Below are 27,389 nucleotides of genomic sequence, written 5' to 3' on the forward strand. Positions count from 1 at the left end.
GCTAACAGAATACCCTTCTACTGAAGAAAATATACTGGGTTCAGTGATGGTGGAAGAAGATAGAGCTTAATTTAGTTGAAATGTGAATGCTTTAACTTTGCTTGCCCCTGGAAATCAAACTAGGTTACCTGCATTCCTTTGTTTTAAGAATGAAGGTTGTCTGACAGTACCTGCAGTATGAGTGTACATGCAAAGCACTTAAAATCATCTGTTACTGCAGGAGTTAGTCTTGTAATATTTCAGGGTCCTTGCAGAAAAAAGGCAAATCCCTTCCCTTTTAATCAAGGAGTCAGAGAATAGAAATGGGAATGTTCTGGCAGAGAGTAAATAAGCATGCACACATAATATTCATTGTCTCTAGTTTAATGAGTAGGGTTTGGGAGATCTGCTGCTTTCAAGGCTGTGTCCCAACAGGGAAAACATTTTTCTAAGTCCAAGAGGCATTTAGCATCCAAACTAGAAAGGAAAGCAAGCTTCATTTTTGCACTGTAAAGATTTCCATTCCATTTGAAAGCAGCTGGTAAAAGCAGAAGCATTAATTCTCTTGGATTGCTGAGGTCCCAAACCCTGTCTTACACTGAGAAATACTCGTGAAGGGCAGCAGTTTGATATGAGTCCAAAAAGAAGTCCTCTCAGATGGACATCTGCTGGCCTCAAGTAAAGTATTACACGGGGACTGTGTAACTTCATTTATATCAGGGGTACCAAGTGCAGATGCTCAGTTTCTCACCTGTGACACCTGTACCAGCTTCAAAAGAGTGGGAGTTCTCAATAGCAGAAAACCACATAGTTGCAGAAAGCATCTTCCTTCTGCTCCCTCTCTTTGATGACAATCCTGGCAATGGGTTAACTACTGGAGAATCATGTCTTCCTAAGCCAGCCCAGCAAATGAAATCTCAAGTGACAAACTAGCTTTAGCTGGCCTCAGCCCACATATTACTTCTGGCATGGAAATTGTGGAAAATACAGGAACTACTAATGGACATTGTATTTGTATTGTGATTTCATTGTATCTTGCCCTTGCTAGTGTGCTTGTCTTGTGATTTCAGCATACTGCTGTATCACTCTTCACATGTAATGCCCAGTAGATCAAGCAAGTAAATTTGATACTAAATATGAAAAGCTCCCTCTGTGGAATATCCAAAAGAACCTGGACTCTCTGGACTCCAACATGTACATGTGAGAAATGTCTTTAGATCACTACAGGCTTACCTTATACATTAAGAGTGGCACCAGTCTGGTCTGCACTCTCATGCCATGTAACAAATGCCAGCTCCTCATCACACTGCTGTGTGGGTGGTACCTGAACCTTCACAAAACGAACAACCCCCAAATCATAGGATGCTTCTTTAGGAGAGGCTTGCAAAATCTTTACCTAACATCTGCCAAATATAGCTATTCATGTCTGGTGTAACAAAATACCCCCCACCCCAAGGATTTTCTATCACCAGTGCATATGGCTTGTTCTGCTCTGCAGTTTTTGTATTAATTCCCTTTTTTCCAAGTACTGAACTGCAGAAGGAAGCAGGCACCAAGAATAGGTTGAATTTCTTAGATATGCAGAGGAATTTCATACTGCAGATTGAAGAGGATATTCAAGTAAAGTCATGAGTTGTGCAACTAGATGAAGTTCATAGGTTTAATGGAACCTTTGTTCTCCTATCCCAGATGTGTTTTTCTTACTGAATTTAATCACAGAATCTTTAGGGTTGGATTGGACATCTGGACACCATCTGGTCCAACCTGCCAAGGCAGGGTCACCTAGAACAAGTGACACAGGAATGCATCCAGGTGGGGTTGGAATGTCTCCACAGAGGGAGACTCCATTAACTCCCTGGGCAGCTGTTCAGTGCTCTGCCACTCTCAGTGTAAAGAAGTTCTTCCTCCTGTTGAGGTGACACTTCTGGTGTTTTAGGTTAAAGTCATTGCTCCTTGTCCTGTTGCTGGGCACCACCAAAGAGTCTGGCACCATCCTCTTGGCACCTGCCTGAGAGATATTTATCTGCATTAATGAGATTCCCTCTCAGTCTTCCCTAGACTAAACATGTCCAGCTTCTGCAGTCTCTCCTCAGATACTCCAGATCCTTGGTTCCAATGTTGGAACGTTCCAACATTGTTAAATGACAGGGTTTGAATTTCTCTTTCTTCTAATAGTTTATTCTTACCTGCATCCTCTGAAACAGATCTTGGCAATTCTGAAGCAATTGTAAGGGATAAACTTGGTCCTGGCTTATATTTTCATTCAGCAATTACAAAAGAGAACTTTAGGAAGAGCATACTGAAGCCAATGCAACAAAAGAAGTGATGTGCCACTACCACTAACATGGCCTCCCTACACAGGCCATGTAAGGGAGTACCAAACAGTACTATAACACATTTTGCACAAAATCTAGGTAAACTGGAGTCCTTATTGCCCACATATATAGGAGTGGCAAACACAGATTTTTCCAATGACAAAGCAATGATACATCATAATGCATTACTCATGTTTCAACATTTTTATTTTAGAAAGTGAACATATCCATTAAAAAAAAGAAAATGCATGGAGTTAAAAAAAAGTAAACATAAACTAATGACAAACTGCAATAATATAAAATAACTTTATCTAGTGAGACCCAACAATTATTAAATACACTTCCACCACAGAGAAGTTTTACTTCATTATATTACCAGTCTCTTGATTAGGTACACAAGACAACACTTTCCAGTAATTACCTAGTCATTAGAAGATCAACTTCAGGAATCACTGAATAATAAAATACATTATGGACAAATACTTTCATACCACCTGGGAGGCAACCTAATATACATATGTTAACAAGGTACATCTTCATGAGGTATTACAGTACATGGGAACCGTTCCCTTCACTTTCTAATGAGTAAACTCTCCTGTCAGCAGCTCTGCCAGCAAGTCAGCCACAGATTCTGTCGCCAGTTTCCAAACCCCAACAACTTCCTGCAGAGGTTTTCTTTCTGCAACAGATCACACAAGTCAGGATGAATGAAGATGGAAGTAAAGAAAACAGATACTGTAAACAGGTAGGCTGAAAAGAAAAGGTCATCCACTCTTCCAGGTGAGCACTAGAAGGCTTCAAATCAGAAGCTTCCACTTCTCAAGAACATTTAATACCTCCACCAGCTTGAGCTTTGCTGTAAGCAGTGAAGTGAAAGCATGGGGCACAATAATTCCAGAAGTAAATTAAGTAATTTCCAAAATAAGGACGTAATCTCATATTTAAACAAAGTACACTATAAAAATGTTAAGATGAGGCTGCTCCAGTGTAACCCATTTGTAGTTTTAAACAGGAGGGGAAATAGCAAAGCAGGTTTGCTCATGAAATCTTCAGGCATACCTGTCCTAGATTTAAACCAAATGTCCTAGATTTAAACCAAATCCTATATTTAAACCAAATAAAATCTTGTCCTAGCATTCTTGTGCTTTCATCTCCACAGAAATGTATCGCTTTGCTGCCAAAAAAGGAGCTTTGGTCCACCACTGTCCTTTCCAGGAGAGCCAAAAAATAAATGCAAAGGGACCCGACTCTAGGCTCTCAAGAGCTTGGCAGGATTTCTTTCTTGAAGGTTGCTATGAGAGACAGACTGAGTTCAAAAATTATGAACTCTTAAGAGTTAACACACCATTTAATTTGTTTGGAAAGGAACTAGGAAGAAAAAGCGTATCTTTAGGAATATTCAGGTTCCACGCAAAAGAACTTACCTGCTTGTTCTTATTTGCTATACAATTGGTTTTTCACTGTCTTGTTTTTCTTCAGAATCTTCATCAGAACCTGAAAAGGAAGACAAGAATGCTGTAGATCAGTTGAGAGAAGTTAAAAGACACAAAAGTGTTAAGCTTTTTCTGTTTTTGGACAAATTAGTCGGAATGTCTTTCATTTCTTGGAATAGCACATTGGCTGCGTATTGAAGCTCAAATTGTACAGAAATTGAATAAATTTACTCTTTTCAGGCTGATTTTCCACTTGCTACCTCCAGAATAGACTTGGTTACCAAGTAACCAATGTCGAAGATGAAAGGTCACCCCATATAAAGAAGTGGCTCCAGGGCATGTCCCTGGACACATGTAGCTTCAAGAAAGACAAAAAGAGACAAATATGCTGAAAATTCCAACAGAGCTCATTTTATATGTCACCTCCTAAAAGCAAAGATTTGTTTTAAAAAATGTTGCCATATCAGCAGAGAGGTTTATTCCCTGCTGCACGATCACAGGGGATAGTTTATCTCTAAATATTTGTCAAATCAATATGTATAGCAAAGTGACCAAAAATTGCTCTCTTAGAACAATCCATAGTTTGTCTTCTCAGAAAGAAATGCAGATTTTTGAAGAAAAATTTTCATCATGAGCTATTTTTACTCTACATTATCCCGCAGTTTCACTCTGTGACTACCGGTGTGTGTTAGTTCAAATATTTTACTCTGTCTGTTTCTTCTGTGTCTTATACCCATAAAGGGTGCTTAAAATGTACTTGGCAGTCAGGGCAGACCTAGAAAAGGCACCTGAGCTGTTACTGAATCCCACAAGACAAGCTGAAAGTAATGGCACACCTACAGTCAATACAAGCATGCTGAAACACAACATCTCACTGCACAAGCAACACTGACCCAGCCACAATGTCTAGAAAAACATGTTAGCTTCACTTACACTTCCTTTCACACTGTGTATTCTGTTGCTAAAAAAACCCCACAAAACCCAGGCCGAACAGCTGAGTCCAGTACAATACTTCCATTATTCCTCAAAGAAGACCCATAGTTTTAGCTAAAATCCGCTTTCACTTTGAATCACTGCTTATACTCGACACTAATGCTCAGTTACCCCTAGATGGAGCTCGAAGTCATTCACTAAGCCAAGATGCTCAGCGGAGAGAAACCAGAGACAGACATTAAAATGAAAAATATCACAAACATGTATAATTCTATACTGCAAGAGAGGCAAACTTACCTGTACCAACTAGCAGATATTATTTTAATTATATTGCATTAGAGAGCACAGCTTTGCAAAGGAGGTTTACATTCTAGGGAAAAAGACTGATATAGGAGTTGGGGGTCCCCACTGCATTCTCAGGTAACTCAAATTGATTTAATCCATTAAGAAATTCCTTTTTCCTTGAAATGCTTGAGACACATTCTTGAATCTTGCAGTATTTACATTTATTTTTGATTTAATCAACTCATATCTCAACTAGACAAAGCAAATGATATGCAGAGTTAAGATGTACTTAACATTACCTACTGATTTACCCAGACAGGTGAACCTTTTCATAGAGAGAAGACTTTTTCTTCTTGTTTTGGAAAAAGAAAAGAAGCTCTGATTCAAATTTCTGTTTGCCTTATAGCAGTTTCAGGTTCATTGTCTATCCTAAGACAGTATAAAGCTACAAATTTAGGCTGGATTAAATTGTGCATTGCTGCATAAATGCTATTGCTGGCAGATAAGAGACCACAGCGTCACAGAACATCTCAGGCTGGAAGGGAAGCAAACCATAACTCCTTTCAGTTGTGGTGCCATTTTATTTCAAACTTACCTTGTTTTTAGTCAGAACATGACTTAAAATACATTAATCAAATCTTGTAACTCATCTGGTAGGTAGCAACTAAACTGAATTACTGAACAAAAAATAATCTTGCATTTTAGGATGATAGAGTTTTCATTTAAAAACAAAAATATATTTTTCCCCTTCCCCTTTTGAAGGGCATGAAATATGCAGGAGTGTAAAGTGAATATAAAAAATCTTTCACTAAGCAAATGTAACTACCTGCTACAGACTCAGGAGGAGAATAGAACTGCCCATCAGAGAGGACTCCTGGGTGAAGAAGAGCTGCTCGTTCTGAAGCATCCTGTGCTATCAAAAATCCTAAAAGAAAAAAAAAAAACCCAAAAAATAATTCCTTAGTGCTAACACATAAAATCTTAAATATCAAATACTGATGAAGACTCTTGGAAGACTGATGTATTATATTAGCACTCCTAACTAGTTAACTCTTTAAATAATTATCTTTTTGAAAAGCATCAATAATTAATTTAACATGTATGTTTTCTATTTAAATGCTGGCGACTAAGGTGACACACACCAGCAAAACAGAGATATTGCACACATGAATTAAGGAATTTTTCCTTCAACTATGTGTGATTACATTATTAGGTTGCCATATGTAAATTCATCAATATTCACTGGCTAACTAAAACTTCTGCAATATATTTTTAATGATCAGTGAGGTGCCATGCAAAACCAAATAAATTCTTTTCTCTCTCTGCCACTATGACCCTTCACTAATGGCTTGCTTTCACCTATGTGTCTCACCATACTCAGTTTCTGCAACCTTCATGAACTATTTGCTTGTATATGTATGGAATATTTTGTCTGTGAATATTCAACATGAAAAAATGCAGAAGTCTCCAAACTGGTTAGATTTCTTATCTATTTAGATAACAATGTGATGCAGCTGTATTTCCTCATCCCCTTATAAGATAAAAAAATTACTATAAGTTTCTTTTTCTCCAGGTAAACCCTATTGTTCTCATTTCAACTTCTATTGTTCTCATAATCAACTTCTTTCTCAGACCAATGAAAAAGAAGAGGGAAGGGATCAAAGTAGGAAGACTGCATTTGGAGCACATAAAAATGGAGGCATCCATGCCCATGTACAGTTTTTTGATTTACCTAACAGATAAACATGCCTTTCCAACAGAATTTCAGACTGTATTTCAGGTAATGATGCATAAATAACAGGTTGGCTGTATCATTACTCTCCTGTTGTTGAAACTCACAAGCATCTGTAATCTTTCCTTCCCTCACCACTCAAGCAGTATCCTCTTTCAACTGAAACAATGGATTTCCACAATTTAGTTTAATATATTGAGTATCATATGAGCTGGTGCCTCATCTCAAAGGCTGAAATTCATACTTGTTCTGGTCTCATTCTGCCTGTGCATGAAACAGACTCTCCACAACACTTCTTTGCTTTCCCCTTTCCACCTCAAAAGAAGAGTTAGTGACATCAAATTAGTTATTGTATCGACTCTTCATAAAACAGGAGCCAGACACTTTATGCATTATCCAAAAAATAAAGTTTTACAAGCCCAAGTCAGTTAAATTTTTATATATCAAACATACAAAATTAAATGCATTCCCAAGTGCTTGACAAACTGCTGATCTGACCCTTCTGACTTTTAACTTTGCCTCCCTAAATTAATTAACACCTCACTTCTTTGAAGGCATATGTTCCCCTTTTCCAAAGAGGAAAAAATCATGCCATTTGATTTAATTTTTTTAACAGCTCTTCAAATTTTGAGAAGTTGAAAGAAGCATTCTTCTGCCAGTTAACATGGGACCAAGTGTTGTCAACTGCAGTGATTGAAGGGAAATAACACAAGCTTACTATTTTCTTCTTCAGCTTCCTGTGGTAACACTTTAAAGTCCAGGAACCAAGTTTCAATCCAGGCAAGTATGAAGGATATGATGGGCAGCACATAGCCAAAAGCACCCTGTGAGAACAGCTAGAAAGAAAGAAAACATTACAAAAATTACTCTAAAGAATCTTGCTTTTAAGAAAACAAAGTAAAACAAACATTTGATTAGAATATATACCTGTGAAATAATTACTTTTGCTAATAAAAAGGCACTGGTCACTGCTGTTGTAAACTGAAAGAGACAGAACAGATAAACTAATGAATGGATTTAGTTTCTTATTTCTGCCATTATCTATTAGTTGCAACTTTAAATATTTACTGACAACAGCAAGATCACATAAACTAACAACATGTAACAAGCATGATACAATTAACCTAAAGTGTTATTAAAATAACCTTATAAAAGGCAACTTTTAATACAGACACCTCCAAACATTGATTTCCATATAGCATTTGTGTATCATCTAAACTGCCTGAGTTATGCAAATTGTGATCTTACTGTATAATAAAGATAGTGTACTTTATTCATCAAGTCCCTTAAAAAAAACCCAACTATTCACATATTTGGGAGAAAAGCAAACAGCAGTTGTTCCAAATGCTTTTCACTACCATCCAAATCAAAATATCCATTTCAAACAACAAAGCGTCTTTGTGGGAGTAAATTGGAATAAATATTTTAATTCATGAAATGGTATTTTGAAAAAAAATTTTTTTTGAAGACTTGATACTACCTGATATATTTTTAAAAATCAGCATGCTGGATAAAGTATCTAAAAAAACCCAAAATCTGGAAAAGCAGTGAACAAGTACTGTTCACATAAGCAAGGCCTCTATATCTTCTAGTGCATTTGGGTCTAGCAATTCTTCAAAAAACAGCAGAATCAACTTCTGTCAATCACAGGTAGGATGTTAAGATTCAAGGCTTTGGCAAAACCTCCAGTGAAGCTTTATGTATCTAATTACTTGCTACCATGATGGGTTCACTCTCACCCCCTCACAAGCAAAGGCATCAAGTTGGAGGACTAAGAAATACTCTACAGCTACACAACTAAGAGTAAGGTCTTTTAAGAAGCATGCATTTAAATATAATCACAATCAGAGCAGCAGCTGCCACTATGTATGTGTTTGTGCCATGCTAGTAACACAATCTATAAAAATCATGGCATGTAGTCTCAGAGCACTAAGTAAACTGCATGCTACTCACTTGAAGAAAGCTAGACATGAACATGTTCTACATGCACCTACCACAGTGTAAGGAAAAAAAAAAGTCTGATTTACAAAGCACTAAACCAGCAATACACCTATTGTATTACAACCTATAGTATTGACTTGTGGAAGCATGAATTTTTCACCAAATTTTGCATTCTTTGTCATCCACACCATACAGCTGCATTAAAGATATTGGCTCCAATCCACAGTGGTTGCCTACTGTTCTTGAGAACTTCCTTTTTAAGAAGGGATGCATATTCAACCTTTTGTATTGGAGCATGAAGCAATACAGGTGCTAGTGTTCAATGGGTGGCATCTAAAACTTTTTATCAGAATGTGGGACTTAATGGGCACCTGGATCTCTGGCACAATAATGCCAATTCTTGTTTTTGAAGAAGGTTCACTATTACCAATGCAAATATATTTCCAAAACTGATTAACAATCTCAGACGTAACAAGCAGTTATGGATGACTAGCCATCCATACTGGATGAAAAATAAACATTCAATTTGTATTAACAGGATACCTAATAAGAACCACAACCACTGTGCTATTAAATTCTTGCCTTTAGGCTGAAAATCTTCCAGAAAACAAGTTTTAATTTGTTACTGTACAACAAATTTTTATATATACACCACCGAGAGGATTCTTAACACACATGCGTTAAGAGGCATCTAAAATTTTGTCTGCTTGATCCATTCTAGGAAAAACTCCATTATGCTTGGCTACTACTCACAGCTATTGCCCACCAATGGCGCAGTCTGCACATTGCATATGCAAGTATTAACACCTTAAACCGAAAGACTGCCAGTAGCTATAGAGAGAGGAAAAAATATTGGTTGGTTAATTCAGAACACAGAAGAACCACAATAGTCTCAACTCACCGAAAATACCAACTACTTACAAAGAAACTCAGGACAGTCTAAGTTCTGTTACAAAGAAACAAATTTGAATGTGTCCTTATAAAACAGAAATAGAAAGTAATTTCCCATTTGTAAAGCAAATGGCAACATCCACCTGCCTAGACAGGCTCAAATATGCACGCATGTGCCATTCCACTAATAAGTCAGAAACATAAGAAAACTATACAAAGTGTCTTCATGACTATTTTACCTGACTGGAATCTAAACAGTTATGTTAATCCAGATTAATAGCTGGATGCAGCTAATCCAGCAAATACCTTGCACTCACTGTGCATCTCACTGATCTTAGCAGTGTGCTACTATATTTCTAGTATTTTGTGAAATATTAATATTGCAACAATCAATTATTCTTTATGTAGCTGCCCATAATAGCAAGCCATTCTATTTGGCAGTAGAGAAATGTAAATTATCGTATTTGTAGGCCAGAAAACTAAATCAGTAGCAGACAGACAAGATCTCTGCATCAGGGACCCTGAGCTTCAACTTCCCTGTTTATTTTTTGACGGTAGATTGTCTCCAACTTGTTTTAAAGTATGTGTTCAGAATCAAAAAAGTGTGAAACAAATGCTTGAAAATGAAGAGAAATCAAAGACAGCCATGGCCAGAGGTATGATAAACCCACTTTATCTTACGCAAATGTGTAGTAGAAACAGAGGAAATCCTGCAAAAACCCACAAATAATTTTGCAAAATTTAAAGTTCTAGTCCCTTCCCAAGGAATAAAAGTCTATTATTTTGCATTATTTTGAGAAGTTGCTTCACCTACAGGATAAAGTAATTTCCAGAGCATCAATGTTTACAGATAACATTTTTTGCCTTCTGCAGCATGGTATATCATGGAGACCTTGCCAGCAAAACAATGGAAAAGGGAGAAGTAGCATAGTTTGCTAGCTTATAAAATTTTTCAATCTAGTACTTAAATTCATTTGACACAGAAAATGTCCAATGCAGAAATAAGGATGGGTTTTTACACCAGTTTCAAAGAGAGATTCTGGATATGGTCATCAGTACAAAATGACTGATACCAAACCAAGTCATCTCTGCAAGGCAAAGAAGATCTAGTAGAATTAACAATCTTGCCCTTTAGAAGAACTGCAAAAACAAAAAGCTTTTACTTGGGCCATGCAGTGCAAAATGCATTGCTACTACAGAGCTACAGCTTTGCTTAAAGAAAGAAATTTCCTAATGCAGTTGAGTTCCTCTTGCGTGCCCAAGGTACGTATACATAGTAAGGGAGCATCATCATGTCATCTCTTTTTACTGTTTGAGTTAAAATACAGAACTCTGAAAAACCTGCCCTGTGCAGGACACCCTGGGCACAAATCTCTCCTCACTGCAGCCACCTTATGCCCAATGAAGGACAAAAACATTGGTTTAAGCAAAATGATTTTAGAGTGGAGGGCTATGGGTCTTGTCCTCTTAATGAATTACCTTATGTCACATCAAAGTTACTTCTTGACTGGGTTTTCCATCTGCTTTTCCACACACCCCAGAGCTAAAGATGCAAATCGACTGGCCCTAAGCATTTCTATCCACAGGCTCCATGAGCCTGCTGCCAGAGCAGGATTGGGTAACCCTAGATGGGTGAAACTTGACCCTGCTGGTTTAATTGATCAAGAAAAGATCAACCCTTTCACAAGACTTAAACTAGGAAACATCTGTGGAAGGAGGAATGGGAAAACTATACTTTTGCTGCTTCTTTTTCTTTTTTTAAGAACACTTACAAATATATCAAAATATGAAGAAGAGTAGTCATAATGTAGGACTTCTTTCTCTAAGGTAGTCTCAATGCCTCCTTTTACCTACAAAGGAACAACAACACACACAGCTTCAGAAAACAAAATACACACAAATATGAAGAGTAAAACTAATAATTCCCTACTGATATACAAAAAGATCATTAAACTACATACAGAAGAGCTGTCTGCCAAGAATGATAATGTCAAGACTAATGCTGTTATTTGTTTTTCAAGATTTTTCAAAGTGAAAACATTTAAGATTGTCATCTGGCCTAGGCAAGCAACATTTCAGGCTGTGTCAAAATAAAAGCAAACAAGTTATTGAGGGAGGAATAAATGATTAAATGTTAAGGTCTGTTACACAAACTCACAAAGCGTTTTACCTCTTATAAGGAGGATCAAAACAGCTGATCAAAAAGCCAACCGTAATCCAGTTCTAGTTAGTCACATGTTAATAAACAGGGAAGAGAACAGAAACTGAATTCATACTTCAGATCTCTTATCAGCCCTCACATGATTTGTTAAGAGAGCTGAGCCAAAAGATCCACAGTGAAAAAAAACAGAAACTGAAACTATTAGACTAATCTCGCACAAATAACATTCAAGTTTAATTCTTCCATTTGCTGATGAGATTCAGAACTATATCTTCCTTAGCTACCACGTTTCTTTCGAGTGGAAGGATTCTACTGTTCAAACTGGCCTTGTAAGAAAATAACTTAATGTGCATTGGCTCAGACAATGAAAGACGAATCTATCTTAGTTGAAAATTAAAAACCTCAGTGTCTATTTCCTATTGTTTTTAATATGAAATTCCATAATTAAGCACTGCATGAAATAGTTATGTAAAACAACACCCACAGAAGGCTTTAATATTGAGTTCGACTACTGTCATCTTTTTAAGGAAAGGAGTTACCAAAGCACGCCAACATATGCCTCACTATCTCAAACCAATGCATTCTACACACTTCCACACTTTTCCAACTACACTGCTGGACAGTGTTTTCCTGAGACTAGTCACTCCAACTCTGAATTTCTTTTGTTTCTTCTCTTCTCCCTCCCCTCTATGTCTACCTAACAAACCCCTTTCAAAATACAACTTTCCCTTGGTTGTTCTACTGCATCAAGTGTGATTATCTATTTCCAGCATAAATAAGGAAGATCAACTTCCCCCACTCCAAGCTGCTCATCACTATGTGGCTGTGTGAGCACCATGTTAAAATAAGGATAAACAGAGAACCATGAAAGCCTTGATTTTTGCTCAAAATGTCATGGAGCTACTTCCCTAAGCACTTAATAAACTACACTACACCTAAGGAAACTGGATAACGGCAACAAAGTTAAAAAATGTTTACAGAACTCTCATAGCAATTCTGACCCATTACTTATGCACCAATAACACAGGGTCCTAACACAATGCTATATGACTTCTCAGCAAACAAAGCAATTCAAAGAAAAACAGAACAAAAAACCTAAGCATGTGCCAAATCCTAGATATCAAATTTTAGCTTCTAACATCATTGACTTCTAATGACAAAAACCTGGTTTTTATTCTTGCTGACATGTGGCAGTATAGGACACAGGTTCATAATATGTTGTCCTGAAAATACAACTTTTTACAAAGAAAACTGCTGTGATCTTGAGATCCCTTGATACTGTAGCATTCAAAATGAAACACCATGATATCATGAGTTGGTAGCATTTTCTATTCAGAATCCTCAATATTCTGAGAGCACTTATGTGAAAATCTGTACTCTGAAACCTCAACAAGAGATCTAAACCCACTCTGTTCCTCTTAGCTGTACAAGCTGTTGAGAAAATGGCCTAAAAAAAGAACTGCATCAGAACACTATGCTACAACCATTTTTCCACCTAGAGAGAAACAGAAAATCTAGTACCAAAATTACATCATTCAGGCAAGCAAAATCTGCTCTCTCAAATTACATCAGAACGAGTATTTTTCACTGTATCAGTAAACTATTTAACAGTGAGCTCCTGAAGCTTCATAATGTAAATTAATAACTAAGGTTATTTATCTAGTAAAGAAATGCTGATAAAAAATATTTACTCCAGATCTTTCTTTCTAGAAAAGGGATTGCTTCCTAATGTGTCCTTTCTTAAATGCAAACCAGTATATAGCTTAATACCTAGCTTAAGAACTAGGATGCTACTTATGAAATAACAACAAACAATCTATCCTGTTGCTTTCTGGAAATTTTAGAACAGCCTCATTTTCCAGATTACAAATGCTGGAGTTAAAAAGTGGCAACTGTGGAAGTTTATTTAGTTGTTTAAATGCACCCTGCCATCCATAATGTATGATGCACCAAGTTTACATCAAAGAAAATACAACAAAAGAAAAGTTTTGGCCATTAGAAGTCTTTTCAAGGACTAACATCTCAGTGAAATATCACTGACTTAAAGTTACTCAGAAGGCAGAGTCTTGAATCTGGTTAAAATTCACACTTCTCACTAAATTCAAAGATGTACAGTAACATTTCTGCATTTGATGCCTGAAGACTACACTGGATTTCCAATGTTTTTTTCAGCATGGTTCACAGACTACAGGAACATCTAAAGGTTTCATAATAAGAAGATAAACACATATCTTAATTCATTAAAGTAGATGCAGTTGAGTAGGTATTGTGTTCATGGAAGCTTAAATAAGCTGCTTAAACTTAAATAGATACAAATAACATAATTTTGGATAGAAAGGAGCAACTTATTAACCATCTCTGTAGTGAATAAAACCTTAATATACTGTCTAAGGGTAGGTACTGAAAAGACAACTCACATTTAATTCTATTATCCACAGTAAGGTTATGAATAAGAGATCAAATGTAACAAACAAACAGAAAGTCCTTCTGACATCGGATATGCCTTTCTTCTCCCTGCCTTCATATGACTCAATCCTTGCCATCAGCTGCGTTGGGTTGATGGAGTGGACATCCCGCAAGGAAGGACAAGATTCCACACTGCTACTGTGAGCATTTTCTGCATCAGCTGGGACCCGAATCATCCTGTGTTTGCTTAGAGTGGTCTTCTCCCAGTTTCACCATCACTAGAAGGCTGATCCATACAGGGAGAATTTCTAAACAAACAAACAAACAAAACCAAACCACATTAGTCAACAAACCGCCATAATTCCAAGAGGTATTTTCATCTTACAATGTCAGTTCTCTTTTTGCTAAACTGATGACCAAGAGAATTAGGCAAGTATGCCCTAGAAATTGTTTCTAACGCAGTATTGAGTATCCTCTTCATGTCTCAGAGGATTTGTGAAGCAAGAGAATTAATGTTCAATTAGGCTGTTTGAAATAAGGGAGCACTGTCTAGATTTAGAAGGGTCATTTCTCCATGCTGCTAGAGTGAGATCATTGAATACAATGAATAAAAAGCATGATGCTGTGCATCCTTTAAGGTTTTAAATGCTGACTTAAATGCTCTGAATAAACAGGAAGGCAACTTAAAGGAATTTCCACATACAATTCCTTAAAAATAGCAATGTTAGTTAATAGCACATCCAGAGCTGACACAAACAAAATATGAAAAGTCCATTAAAATCCCTGAATAGTGCAGTAATCATTCTATAAAGCATGTACATTGCTATTTGCCCTGTAAATTCAGCTGCTATAGCAACTTACATTGCCAGACAGTTTCTCCATGAAAAAAGTGTGCGTAACTAGCAGTTAAAGGTAATGCAATTACCCTAAGTCTCTTCTGACTACAAGGCTTTCGAAAGAATTTCAGGCTGAATTTCCTATAAAACTGGAGCAGGTTGATGCATGATCCACTTAAAACCTCCATGAGAATATTTGTCCAAATAAAGCTTCTAGAAAGGGCAGACTCAGAAGGTCACAAAAGTTTCATGGAAACACAAAGAACATTTAATTTTATGCAAAATGCTCAGATGATTAAGCTATACATCCTGCAGTACAAACCGCATCAGACAAGTTTTTGTAATACTGAAGGAATAGCTTTTTTAAATTCAAGAACAAAACTTTGCCTCCTCCTGGGTGGATTATCTTTCAGTAAATGGCAAGAGATTGAGAAATTGTTCCCACTCCTGTCTTTCAAACAACTCTTTTCCTGTCAACTCCAAAGCTACAAGAACACAGTCAGTCAAAGCTCAACAGGGCATCTGTAACACACCACTAAGCAAACACAAGGGAGGATACAAGGACACAAGGGAACAGTAAAGGTGGTGTGGGGAGCTGCCAGAGCACACACATCACAGCTGAGGAAGAAAAAGGCCAGCCAGGAATGGTCAATGTCTAGGTCAAGTCACACAGAACAGCCTTTAGGGAATTCAAAGCACCAGGCATGGGTGGACAAGCATAATGCACCTTTATTTTTTCCTCCTTTCTTTCCATAGCAGCTGCCTGAAACATGGCTGGCAAAGGGCTGTAGAGGAGGGAGACATACATGGTGTGTGTTTGGTCAGGTGCTTTGAGCACTACAGTGAACTTTGGGCACCTGAACCTGAGAGCGTGAGCAGAATCACAGCACTCCAGTGCTGTAAACAGCGCTTGATTTGTACCGAAAAACTCACACTGAAGTGCCCTGCTATGTAACAGCAGCCCATAGCAAAATGTTTCGGATGATACATAAACCTCACATCAGGCCATCAGTGGTTATATTTCAAAATAAAAAGAAAAAAAAAAAAGGTAAGGAACACTTGAAACGCCAAAAAAAAAATCCATCTACATTAGCTAAAATATTTATTTTATTTTGATGTGGAACTCAGTGCCAATTATATAGGAAGTTGTTACTTCCAGTCTGGATTATTGCTAGATACAGCACAGGATGGGAATGCAATTAGTACAGCCAGAGTGAATTGTTTCAGAATGTGCTAGTTCAGCATCCATTTGCCTTGTGGGACCCCTTGCAAAGAGAAAAGCATGGTTTTAAAATGCACCGGCTACTAGTTTGTTTTCAAGCATGACTCAAAACATCAGATTCAGCTTATAAATCCCATGTACTCTGAAATCCTTACTACTGACAGACTTTTTTGCCTCAAAGCCCTCTAGACAGGGGATACTCACAGTAAGGAGATTTGTCTCTAGTCTTGCTCTGCCTGCTGATCCATCAGATCCATGTTTGGACACATGGAGGGCCTCTCTCGTCACACTAAGCTGGCATCAAAATGTTTTGATTCTTTAACTGAACAGACATAGCTTGGCAGCTTTTTGCACTCATTGCAACAGCTCTGCAAACTGTTTAATCACCAAGTATGTGCTAAAGATTGGTTCCCATAATTTCTCTCATTAATTAAAATAAAAAGTTCCTTTGTACCTGAATGACATAATCAGTCATTTCATCACACCAACATTCTCAGATGGTTTCAGATGGGTGCACAAAAAAATCTTAAATTCTTCTTGGCAGCTGTCTTACAGGCACGTGATGACTATTAAAAAGCAGCACTTCCCTTTTAGTGATGAATGGTGACTTGCCCAGACATTTTCCTTCCCATCTTAGCACTACCAGCAACATTTCTCCTCCCTTGCACTTCCTAAGCACCAATCATGCCCCAACTCTCTCACCCATCACAAGTCTGCAGTGGGAGTGAGCTCTGCTCTTCCCTTGGCTCCGTTTCTCTGGGGGTTATTGGTCGTGCAAAACAGCCTGTGCTTGGAAGGGCTGCAGGCTTGCAGCCCCAGGAGGAGCTGCCACTTTTCAACACTCCATGTGGGCAATACAAGCACCAGGCAGGCACAGGAGCGCTTTTCATGCATCCCTGGCCTAGAAACTTAGCAGTGGAACAAGTTTAGGAAGGCAAAAAAGGTGTGTTTGTCCTTGAGATGTGTCACACTTTTGAAAACACCACACAATTCTTTTGCATGTAACTATTACTGATCCTTATTCTTGCTATTCAGGAAGCAGGCACTGCTTGGCCTGAATTCATTCTGCCACATTACTTGAGTTTTTGGATCTGAAGTGATACATGACATTGTTACTGTTCTATTGGCACGGTTATTGTGCTTTTTAGAAACGAAAATAGCTTAAAAACTGAGAAAAAATTATTATAAACTGGGTGTGAGGATATCTGGGGTTTGGGTTTTTGAAAGCTAAAATTCAAATTCAGCCAGAAAAAAATTCATTATCAAATAAAGAGAGAAAATTGTATTCTTACAACTTTTGAGGTTTTTTTCCTAGAAAGAGCCTTTTTTGTGCATCAGTCAGTTATCTACTTTCCTGTTTCTGGTAATGGTTAATATTTTAGATAATTTTTAGTGCATTTTTATAATATCAGTTACATATTTTCAAGACTACTTTATCATCTGTGGCTTGGCCCAGTGTCTGGGTCTCTGATTTGCAGGAAACTGGGTTCACCTGGCATCACTTCTTTTGGCTCCAGGCAGTTCCATTGTTTGGGTTATTCTATACGGCAGGGTTCAGGAAGGATGTGTGGTCAAAACAAACACAGCCTATGAAGAAGTGATGTTTAGAGACCAGCTTGTTCATTTTCTGCACAGCCTGGGTGCAAGACACTCATCATCAGGAAGATAAACAGGCCATAATTCAGAATATTCCAAGAAACACTAAGGGCAAACTTGCCTGGAGAGGTGGAGATCATAGCAACTGTGTTGGATACAAATTGTGCCATTAACTTCTTGCCACAAGAGACATGTGAGTGAGACAGAAATCTGTTCTCCCTACACAATCCCACCAGCAAATGGCTCTCCACAAAATGTAGGGGATTTGCAATGTTCTGTAGCACTCTGACTTTCCTTTGCCAGACTTCAAGTGATGGTTTTTCAAGCTAAATTGCATTAATCTGCTCCTGGCTACACCTGCACATTGTGATAATGCTTGTGAACATCTGTTCTGAAGGAGTTAGAAAAATAAAATCCTGTTTCTGGTATCTCTTGTGTTACATGTTTTTGAAAGTATTTTCAAAGGTAAAAAAATCCCTAGCATTTCAGGCAAATAACAGTCTGATTGTAGTTTGACTCATTGTGAGTGCAGAATAGAATATTCAGTTGAAAGGGACACAAAACAGACCAAAAGTTTAAGTATGGCATTAGGGGCAATGCCCAGACAGGCTTGGGGCATCAACCCCTTCTCAAAGAAAACTTTTCCATGGTTTGACAACACTCTTGGTAAAGAAATATTTCCTCCTATCAAGTCTGAACCTGCCCTGATGGATGCAGCTTTCAGCCATTCCCACATACCCTAGTACTAGGTACTACTGAGATCAGCAACTTCCCTCTCCACCACCTCAGAAAGCTGCAAAAAACAGTGTGGCCACCCCTCAGCCTCCTTCTCTCCAGACGAGATGAACCCTGTCTTCAGATGCTTCTCACAGGGCATTGCTTCCAGCTCTTCAACCAGCTTCAGGGCCCTCCTCTTGCACACATTTAAGGACCTTCACATCCCTTTTAAATTCTGGGGTCCAGAAATGCACAGAGTACTCAAAATGAAGTTGCAGCAGTGCTAAATAGAGTGGGATGATTGCTCCTTTTGACCAGATGGTTGTGCTGTATTTGAAGGTTTGCTACTGCTGACTTTGAGCCTGCTGTCAGCCAGCATCCCCAGACCCATTTCTGTGGTGCTGCTTTCCAGCCACTCTTGAAATTTGTCCTTGTGGAAGGTATGCTCTATCCCAGGTGCAGAGTCTGGCATTTGTCCTTGTTCAGTTTCATGCTACTGATGATTGTTCAGGCTCCAATCCATCCACACCCCTCTCCAAGGCCTCTTGTCCCTTGAGAGTGTCAACAGCACCTCCCACTTTAGCATCATCAGCAAACTTGCTAATAGTGCATTTGACTCCTGCCTCCAGATCCCTGATAAAAATTTTGAATAGAACAGGCCTTCAGACTGAGCCCTGAGGAACAGCACTGGCGACTGGTCTCCAGCCAGGTGTAGCCCCACTCTCTACAATCCTTTGAGCCCTGCCCTTAGCCAGTTCTTCCAGCAACCATCTACCTGCTCACTTCACAGTCAGACTTGTCCAGAAGGATGCTGGGAGGTACAGTACCAAATGCCTTAATAAAATCCAGGAAAACTATATTCACCACCTTTCCTACATCTACTAGGCAGATGAAATGACAGAATCTACAAGCTTACTGAAGTGTCAAAATATTTAAAAGGAAAATAAAACTTCTGAAATAAGAATCCACATTAGAATATTTGTGATATATCTTCTTCTTACTTCCCTTGATTTCAAAATATGTAAGATTCTAATGGGGCTTTTTTGTTATCTTCTTAAGTGCATATATTCACTCAAATACCACTAAAATATTTAGCTAAGTAAGTTTTCTATGCTGACCTATTCAAAGTCATAAACAACAGTGGCATATTTTTCCTTGAAAGAAAGCCTCCAAAGTTTGTATCTATTTAATTTAAAGACATGTTTTGCTTTTTTTTTTTTTTTTTAATACCTAATCCTTATGGCTGTAATTCAAGCTTCCAAACAGAGAATTAAATTCTCAAGCTTTCTAGTGAAATACAGATTTTACACTTACTAATAGTTTTAACTAGTATAATAAGTGAAAAGTAAAGGAATCAAAATGATCAAGCTTAGGACTGCAGTCCTTCTCTGCCCTCAAAGACTTTAGCAATACATGGTGAGAGCTTGCCCATGATTTCAAGCTACAATTACAATTAACATCATTATTTTCATTCATATTGACAGAAGCAGAAGCATGTATCAATTTTACACCTATCTTAGAGATGCAACATCAGAATTCTACTTCTCTTTTCTATCATTATTCTACCCCTATTCTTCCAGTTTATAGTCCTTGGTTTAAATTATTTTTGTTTATTATATTACTGTAGCATACATGAGCAACAGCACTATATATTATACATTTTTTTTCCAAAAGGAAAAAAAAAAACACACAGCAGAATTTAACTGCAAAGAGATAAAAGACGTGATTAAAAAATGAAAAAAAGGATTACTCAAAGGCTATCAGCAGCTCAGCAAAATCAAAACTTAAAGTGCCACATGGAGGCAATTTGGAAAAGCCAATGCTAATTTACGTTAAAATATCAGAGAAGTCACATTTGCATAAAGTAACTAGTCACACAATGTAACATTGTGTCACAACTGCTGTTGAAACATACTGAACACCTAGAATATTTATATGTGTCTGGACAACACTAAATATGGCTCAAACATTCTCACCATAAACAGCTTTTCTATGAATGTTAAAAAAATAATCTAAAAATGTTTCTTCTTTCCAATGAGTAAAATAGGATGACATGGTCAGTATAGTGGCCAAGATGCCCAAGTACTGTGAAAACTATAGGGTAGTTTTCTACTGAAAAGCCGACACCAAAAGAGCAGCAATTTTCACTCATAACAAAAACAAAAAAAAAAAAACAAAAAAAAAAAAAAAAAAAAAAAAAACAAAACCAACCAAAAAACTCAACAAAACACCAAAAAAAAACACATTTCCTTGCTAAAAATTTTCCTTGTAGGGAGACATAAAACATGCCAGTTCTTTACTAAAGGAGTCGTTTCCTGATAAAAGGGCTGAAATTGCTGCTTACACTACCTGCTATTCTGTAGGAGCACACTACGCGGCACAGATAAACCCAAAATGTCTCACAAGAACAGAGCTAAATACAGTAATTGATACATATCTCAAGGAAAATGGTCTCGAACCATTGTTTGCTCTGTCCCCATCAGAAAGCTCCACCCCATTCTTTATCTAGGCACAGACACAAACTGCCCTAGCCAACACCTTGGACAGAATATACAATTATCTGTAAAGACTTCATATTGGAAATCAAATAAACTTCTGGTATGAAGCTGTATTAACCTGCAGGAGTATTAGCAGAATACTCTCAGTGTGTTTTCTGACAGTATCAGCACACACCCTGATTAAGAGACAACAGAGATAAAACCAATACCTATGAAGTAATGCCGACTATAAATCAGGGGGAGGAAAAAATCCCAAAGAGCTGGAGACTGTCTCCAAAGCTTACCCAGACACATTTTTTACAGTTTTCCACTAAAAATGAATGAAACCCACTCTGCTGACATACACTGTTCCACTTCTGTTTATATAACTGCAAGAAGTAATTTTCCTGAAATCTGCTTGCAGCACATATTACTAGTGACCTCCTGGTAGTCACTGCTCCTGTTCCTGAAGGATACTTAAATCCCTTCCAAGCTGCACTCATTTTGTCTCTAGCTGCAACACATCATTGCCTCAGAAACATTTTAATGTTTGAATGCCTTTAAAAACACCGTTTGAAGCACTGTTCTGTTCAAAACAAATGTTCCTTTAGTGAACATGAAGGGATATTAAAAAAAAAACCAAAAAAACAAACAAACAACAAAACACCACCAACAAAAAAAACCCCAAACCTGGGCCAGACACTTTAATCAAAGTAAGAATGAAAAATTCAAACTGATGCACCCCCACAAAACTTCCCGAACATAAGCAGAAGATACTGCAGAGTGCTTTGGCAATACTCTAGCTTCTCAATTAGGCAACACAGCAGGAATTACAAGTTACAAATATGTCACACATTTAAAGACTGGGAAGGTTTCCCACTTGAGGAGCAGGGCAAGATTTACCAGCATACAGGAGAGACCTCCTTACAAAGAGTTTGGCTTTATCTGAGTGTTCAGAACTCGAGTAGCTCTGCTTTACCCTGAAAGAGCAGCTCTTACCATAGGTAACTTGTCCGTGTAATAACAAAACTAAAACAACAAACCACTATTTTCCTTGAGAAAAATGTTTCCCCAAGTTCCTATGCTCCAATGGTGACCTAGCAAAAGTAACAGGGCAATTACACACAATTGTACAGAATAATATTTTTCTCAGACCACTGACAGAAGGTGAAAAAGAGAAAAAAAAAATACATTTTTTAGATTAATAGAGCATCTGAGGAAACAGCAGTGTCACCTTTCTCCACCCCAAGAGTGAAACTCATAGATTCAGAAAGTCAAAATAAAGTGCTCCAACCTTGGACTAGTTTTCCCTGCAGTGGAAGAATCCCTGTTACTGAGCCATGTCCTGCAAAACACTATTGTCCTTTTCCAAACACTTCCTTTTTTATTCTACAAGAGCTGAGAAAAATGGCAGACTAAACAGCTTGTAAATTTGGCATCAGCATTGTCCTTCCTCCCTCCCTTTCATTTCCATGGTCTCTTCCCCTCTGGGGTCCTTCTTAAGAGCATATCCCAGACTTTTACTTTTAAAATGAGCTCAAACCAGAATGAATGGCCCGTACAGGGCTCAAGCCTGCACCCTGGCATTATTAGAACAGTGCTCTAAACAACTGAGCTAATATGCAGCTATATCCTGTTTTAAGAAAATACTAAAAACTAACAAATAGGATGCACCATAACCATGGTGCAACCAACATAACCATGTTCCAAAGGTCTGCCTCAGATCTCAGCTGCACTGAAGATACTTCAGCATTGCAAACTACAAAACTGAATCCTGTGCATATTATCATTGTTAGGTCCTTAGAACACAGAGAGAGAAAGTATCACAGTTATAGAACTGACAATACATCATCCCATTTAGAATCTATACATTCCAACTGACAGTACTCACTTCATAGAATCAGAGAATGCTATGGATTGGAATGGACCTTGAAGATCACCCAGTTCCAACTCTTAATTAATTAATTATCAAACCAAAACTATAGTTTTCTTAAAAATAACATAACCCTTTCTTTTGGCTTAAATGTTGTGGACTAATCTTGCCAAAGACCTGAAACTACATCAGGATTTTAAGTTTTAATACAGTCAGCTCCCCACAGTTCTATTAACACATGTATACAATATTTTTGTATGTTGTATGTTTACATAAACATTCTAGTCACAAGAAATATCTGCATGCAAGAAAAAATATAAAGAAAAGGAAAAAAACACCTAATTATTTCTTGTAAGAGCAGGGAGGGAGAGGTGGGCATAAAGGGGAACTGATACAAAAATAAGGGAAAGACAGTTAAAAAACCTCCAATGAATCTGGTACTAACTCTTGTTCACATCTGTTATGTGCTCTCCGAATTTGATTTTGTAGCCTACCCAACACCAGCTCACAGAAATGAGGATTTCATGGCAAACGTTCTCCATTAAACACTAAATAAGTAATAAAGGCTTAATATCCATTCAGTTTCTCAGAGTTAACTGTGGGCCAAAGAAACCATTTAGATATCAAAAGCACATCAATTTTATCATGTCTGCATTTCTCTAAGTACAAACCACAATTTTTTAAAGACGCCAAACACCTCACTGATTGCCTCAAACATCAAGCCTGATACTGGTTTATAGCACTGACTACTCCTACATGTTTGTTTGGTTTTTTCCCAAATCAACAACAAAAATATGCCCCAAGGCTGCTAGCCAGATACTACTTGGACAAGAAAAGCTATTATTTTGCTAGCACAGAATTGTGGGACTCTTCCTGAAATAGCTCAGGCATTTTATGTATTAGTGAGAAACACTCAGGATTCTGTCACTCCCTCAAGAACTATTCCACAAAATGGTGCAAAAGTTTATTCCAGGCAAACAACCCCTAAAAATTCTTCAGAGCTCTTAAAGAAAACAGCATTTCAAGAAACTGACATACATTTCAAAATGGGCTAAACTTTTGTAAGATTTTTTTTCACTCATAAGTCCTCTTGTACAGCTCTTGAAGGTGCTTCAAAACAAAAGGAAGTTTCAGGTTTTACATTTTAGCTCTACTTTTCTTCTTAAAGGGCATTGTAAGGAAAAAATTACCTAGTCCAAGCAGTAACAAGCTCTAGAAAAGACCTATCTGAACGTTAAGGAGAAAATAGTTATTTTAACACATCTCCATATAATTTATCTAATTTTTCTGTCAGTGCAAGATGAAATTAACTCCTGATGTCTGAAGTGATGCTATTTTAGGATGCTAACTGAATAGCTGAACTTAATATGAAGAGCATAATGTCATTAGAAGACACTCAGTTGGTTCTTTTTAGTTCTAAGATTACTTTTTTCAACTTTTCTTTTTTAATTCTACTCCTAGCTGAATTTAAGACAGCAAGGCAGAGAGGTAGTGTACAAGCTGTCTTTTAACATAGTTGCTAATGATTCCAACTTAAGAACAGATGTTTAGCACATACAGTTAAATTAAAGAATGTTTAACAAGCAACAAATCTGTGATCCTTCAGAATGACTCATCTGAGTTGCTGGATGCTGCTGCCTAACCACAAGAAATCACAGTCCCTGCTGTGATTTTGATCATAAGTGTGATTTACCATTATCATGTCATCAATAACTTCTGCAAAATCACTGGTAATATTGTTCATGCTGACTTAATTCTCTGAGTGAATTCCATTCGCCGTGCTTAAGAGAAACTAGGTTTGGCCCCGTAAAACATTTTAACAAAGATGTTTTAATAACTGTATGTTTAGCTAGGATTGTCTGACAAAGTTTAAAATGGTAAAGTGTAAATACATTCTTTCGCATGAATGAAGGCCTAGAACAATTGTGCTAAACTCATTTTGAAAAAATCATGGCTAAACACTTGATAATTTATGAAAATTAGACCACATTGCATCAAGACAACCACACTCAAGCCCAAACGCACCAAAACAAATGCCTAATCCAGCTGAACTGAGTTTAGTACTTCATAAATTCCAGCACTGCTAAAAGGTCATATATATCTTTACCAACATACCAAGTCTATAGAAAGCAACATTCATCCTGAGAAAGTCTAACACATCAATAAAAAAAAACTTAAAATTATGGATTTGTGCCACAATAAGAGGATCACTAGTGCATTTTATGCCAAGTAACTGGCCCTGAACACCATCAACAAGCAAACAAATAAACCCCAAATCACTCTGCATCTGGCCTACTTAAAACTGCAAAGCTGATGAAAAATGTCTACTAAAAATAGTAGCACCACTACGGACTTAGAAATTAGTCTTCTCACAATGTTGAATTCACTAACAATATCCCAAAACACTATGATTTCCAGCACAAAATGGCAGTTTTCATAGCAATTAATATTCAACACAATATATATAATACGTAGATATTATATAAACCAAGATGATGTGTTTGCACAGTAAAAAGTATTGACAACGTTGTGCAAAAATACAGTGATGGTCTTATGCCTTTAAGCACACTAACACAATTTTAAAACAAACAAATAACCTCTTTAAACAAGTTTAGTATTTGTGGTGAATATTTTCCAGGTTAAAGTCGACCACTGTGCCTACTGACACCTCACCACAGTGAATTGGGAACTGCTGAGTGTTAGCGCTCCATCAATGAGTAACTCGAACTGCTGCTGGACACCGAACGCTGCGGGTTTAACCAGCTCTCTCTGCAGACGTACCAGCGTCACCCTCCACACACATTAAAAACGCTGCACTTCAGCAAGGTATGACCCACTTTAAATTCGGATGCTGAACGCAGGCAGCGCCTCTCCGAAGGTGCCTAAATTCAGCCCGACGCCAAAATTAACCCTCAGCACAATATTTTCCCGCGATGGAAGCCGGGGGGTGGCAGGGCCCGGCTCGCTCACACCGTTACCAGGACGAACAGGTCGCCGTACCTCCGTGAGGATGGATTTGCTGGGCTGCAATCGCAAGGAGAAAGGAAAAGCAAACCTCCTCCGGGTCCGCCAGCAGGAGAGACCCTGGGCATGCGGGAGCGGGGGCCCTGCCCGCAGAGCATCCCCCGAGCGCCGCACGCACCCCCTCCCGGGAGGGATCCCGTTCCCAGAAACGGACCCCCGCCCTGCTCAGCCCGCCTCCCGGCGCGTGATCGCCTTCCTCCCCCTTCCTCCTCTTCCTCTCCCTGCCCCCTCTCGCCCCAGCAGGGCAGCGGGCTGCGTACTGAGGGGGCCGAACCCGCGCCCTCTCCGGAGAAAGCGGCGGCTCCGGCACCGGAGGAAGTGGGAAATGGAGAGGGAAGGGAAAGGAAGGAAGGGAGGGCCGGGCCGGGCCGAGCCGGGCCGCACCGCCGGCCCCGCCGCCCCTCAGCCCGCAACACGCCCCGCATCCCACCCGGCCTATTCCCCGCCGCGTTCCCCTCGCTCCGGGCGAGGGAGCAGCGAGCTCACCCCGGCGCGCCGCTCCGGCCCCGCAGAGACGGCCCCGCCGCACCGGGCAGCGCCGCAGGCCGCGGGGACGGGCGGGGCGGGGCCCGGCGACAGGGGCGGGCCCGGCTCGGCCTCCCGCTCCCTCATGGAGAGCGGGACCGGCAGCACCGCCACCCGGCCCGCCCCCGGTGCGAGGGCTCGGGGAGCAGGCGGCAATGGGGGCAGAGCCCCGGCGGAGGCAGCGGGAGCGGCCCATAGATAAGACTCTTATCTTTGAGCCTCAACACCCCCAAGTTGTAGTGGAGCCGTCGGAACGAGCGGAGGGACTGGTTAGCTGTCGTTCGCCTGGATTCCACTTGTGTCTTGTCATAGCACAGTCCTTATCTTTGCGGGGATTAGCACCAGAAAATAACAGAATTGCCGAGTTGGAAGCGATCCTCAAGGATCATCGAGTCCCAACTCCCAACGCCAACTCCCTGTGCCGGACACCCCAAGAGTCACACCACATGCCCAAGAGCATTGTCCAAATGCTTCTTAATCCCTAGCAGGCTTGGTGCTGCGACCACTTCCCTGGAGAGCCTGTTCGCGTGCCCAAACCCTACACTCTGGATAAAGAACCTTTTTTTTAATCCAACCTAAACCTTCTCAGGTTTATGTTGTCTGAACCTGACAGCTTCAGGTCATTCCCTTGGGTCTTGCCACTGGTCACCACAGAGAAGGGATCTAGGCATGATTGCTGTCATTGTGAAAATACAACAGAGAATCAATCATCCAGCCACTGTAGGAAACCATCCATTCCTTGGGAAGCACACTCTCCAACCTTATTGAAGCCTAGAGCTTGTTAAATGCTTACATATGTTGTAAGGTTTGTCTGTAGTTCAGGGCTGCAGGCTAGATCCACCTGTTTTAACAAGAAATAGGTGTAGCAGGGAAACAGAGGAAGAAAGGTGAAAATATAGGTCCAGGAAATAACAAGATAAAGGTCACTTGCTCCACCCTGCCTTGCTCACTCTACTAGAGCCCAGCATCTTCAGGGATATCCATGCAGAGCAGCTGCAGCAAGGTGATGCTGGGGTGTTCAACCTGGAATTAGAGCACTGCTG

General features: G+C 39.0%; 1 protein-coding gene across 3 annotated transcripts; it reads right to left on the minus strand.

The window, feature by feature from the left end:
- Window positions 1-3,718: 3,718 nt before the first annotated feature.
- On the minus strand, window positions 3,719-26,366 carry STARD3NL (STARD3 N-terminal like). Of its 3 annotated transcripts, none has more exons than XM_068203593.1 (8): window positions 26,308-26,366; window positions 14,088-14,384; window positions 11,282-11,359; window positions 9,372-9,449; window positions 7,605-7,658; window positions 7,396-7,513; window positions 5,772-5,870; window positions 3,719-3,788 (listed from the first exon to the last, which is right to left on the minus strand). In XM_068203593.1, the coding sequence occupies exons 2-8, from the start codon at window positions 14,310-14,312 to the stop codon at window positions 3,736-3,738; spliced, it is 705 nt and encodes a 234-aa protein (XP_068059694.1). In that variant the 5' UTR covers window positions 14,313-14,384; window positions 26,308-26,366; the 3' UTR covers window positions 3,719-3,735. The 3 variants fall into 3 exon arrangements, with proteins under 3 accessions (XP_068059694.1, XP_068059684.1, XP_068059703.1); XM_068203583.1 differs by lacking the exon at window positions 26,308-26,366 and adding an exon at window positions 25,798-25,950; XM_068203602.1 differs by lacking the exons at window positions 9,372-9,449; window positions 26,308-26,366 and adding an exon at window positions 25,798-25,953.
- Between the last annotated feature and the right edge of the window lie 1,023 nt (window positions 26,367-27,389).

This window comes from Anomalospiza imberbis, chromosome 1, assembly GCF_031753505.1.
Source record: "Anomalospiza imberbis isolate Cuckoo-Finch-1a 21T00152 chromosome 1, ASM3175350v1, whole genome shotgun sequence".
Lineage (NCBI taxonomy): Eukaryota > Metazoa > Chordata > Aves > Passeriformes > Viduidae > Anomalospiza > Anomalospiza imberbis.

Excerpts from the sequence above, each read along its gene's own strand:
- STARD3NL (XM_068203593.1), bottom strand. The coding sequence starts at position 14,312 with ATGATTCGGGTCCCAGCTGATGCAGAAAATGCTCACAGTAGCAGTGTG. Across the intron at positions 7,514-7,604 it reads CAAAAGTAATTATTTCACAG|CTGTTCTCACAGGGTGCTTT; the intron begins GTATATATTCTA and ends CTTTCTTTCTAG. Across the intron at positions 5,871-7,395 it reads GGAAGCTGAAGAAGAAAATA|GATTTTTGATAGCACAGGAT; the intron begins GTAAGCTTGTGT and ends TTTTTCTTTTAG.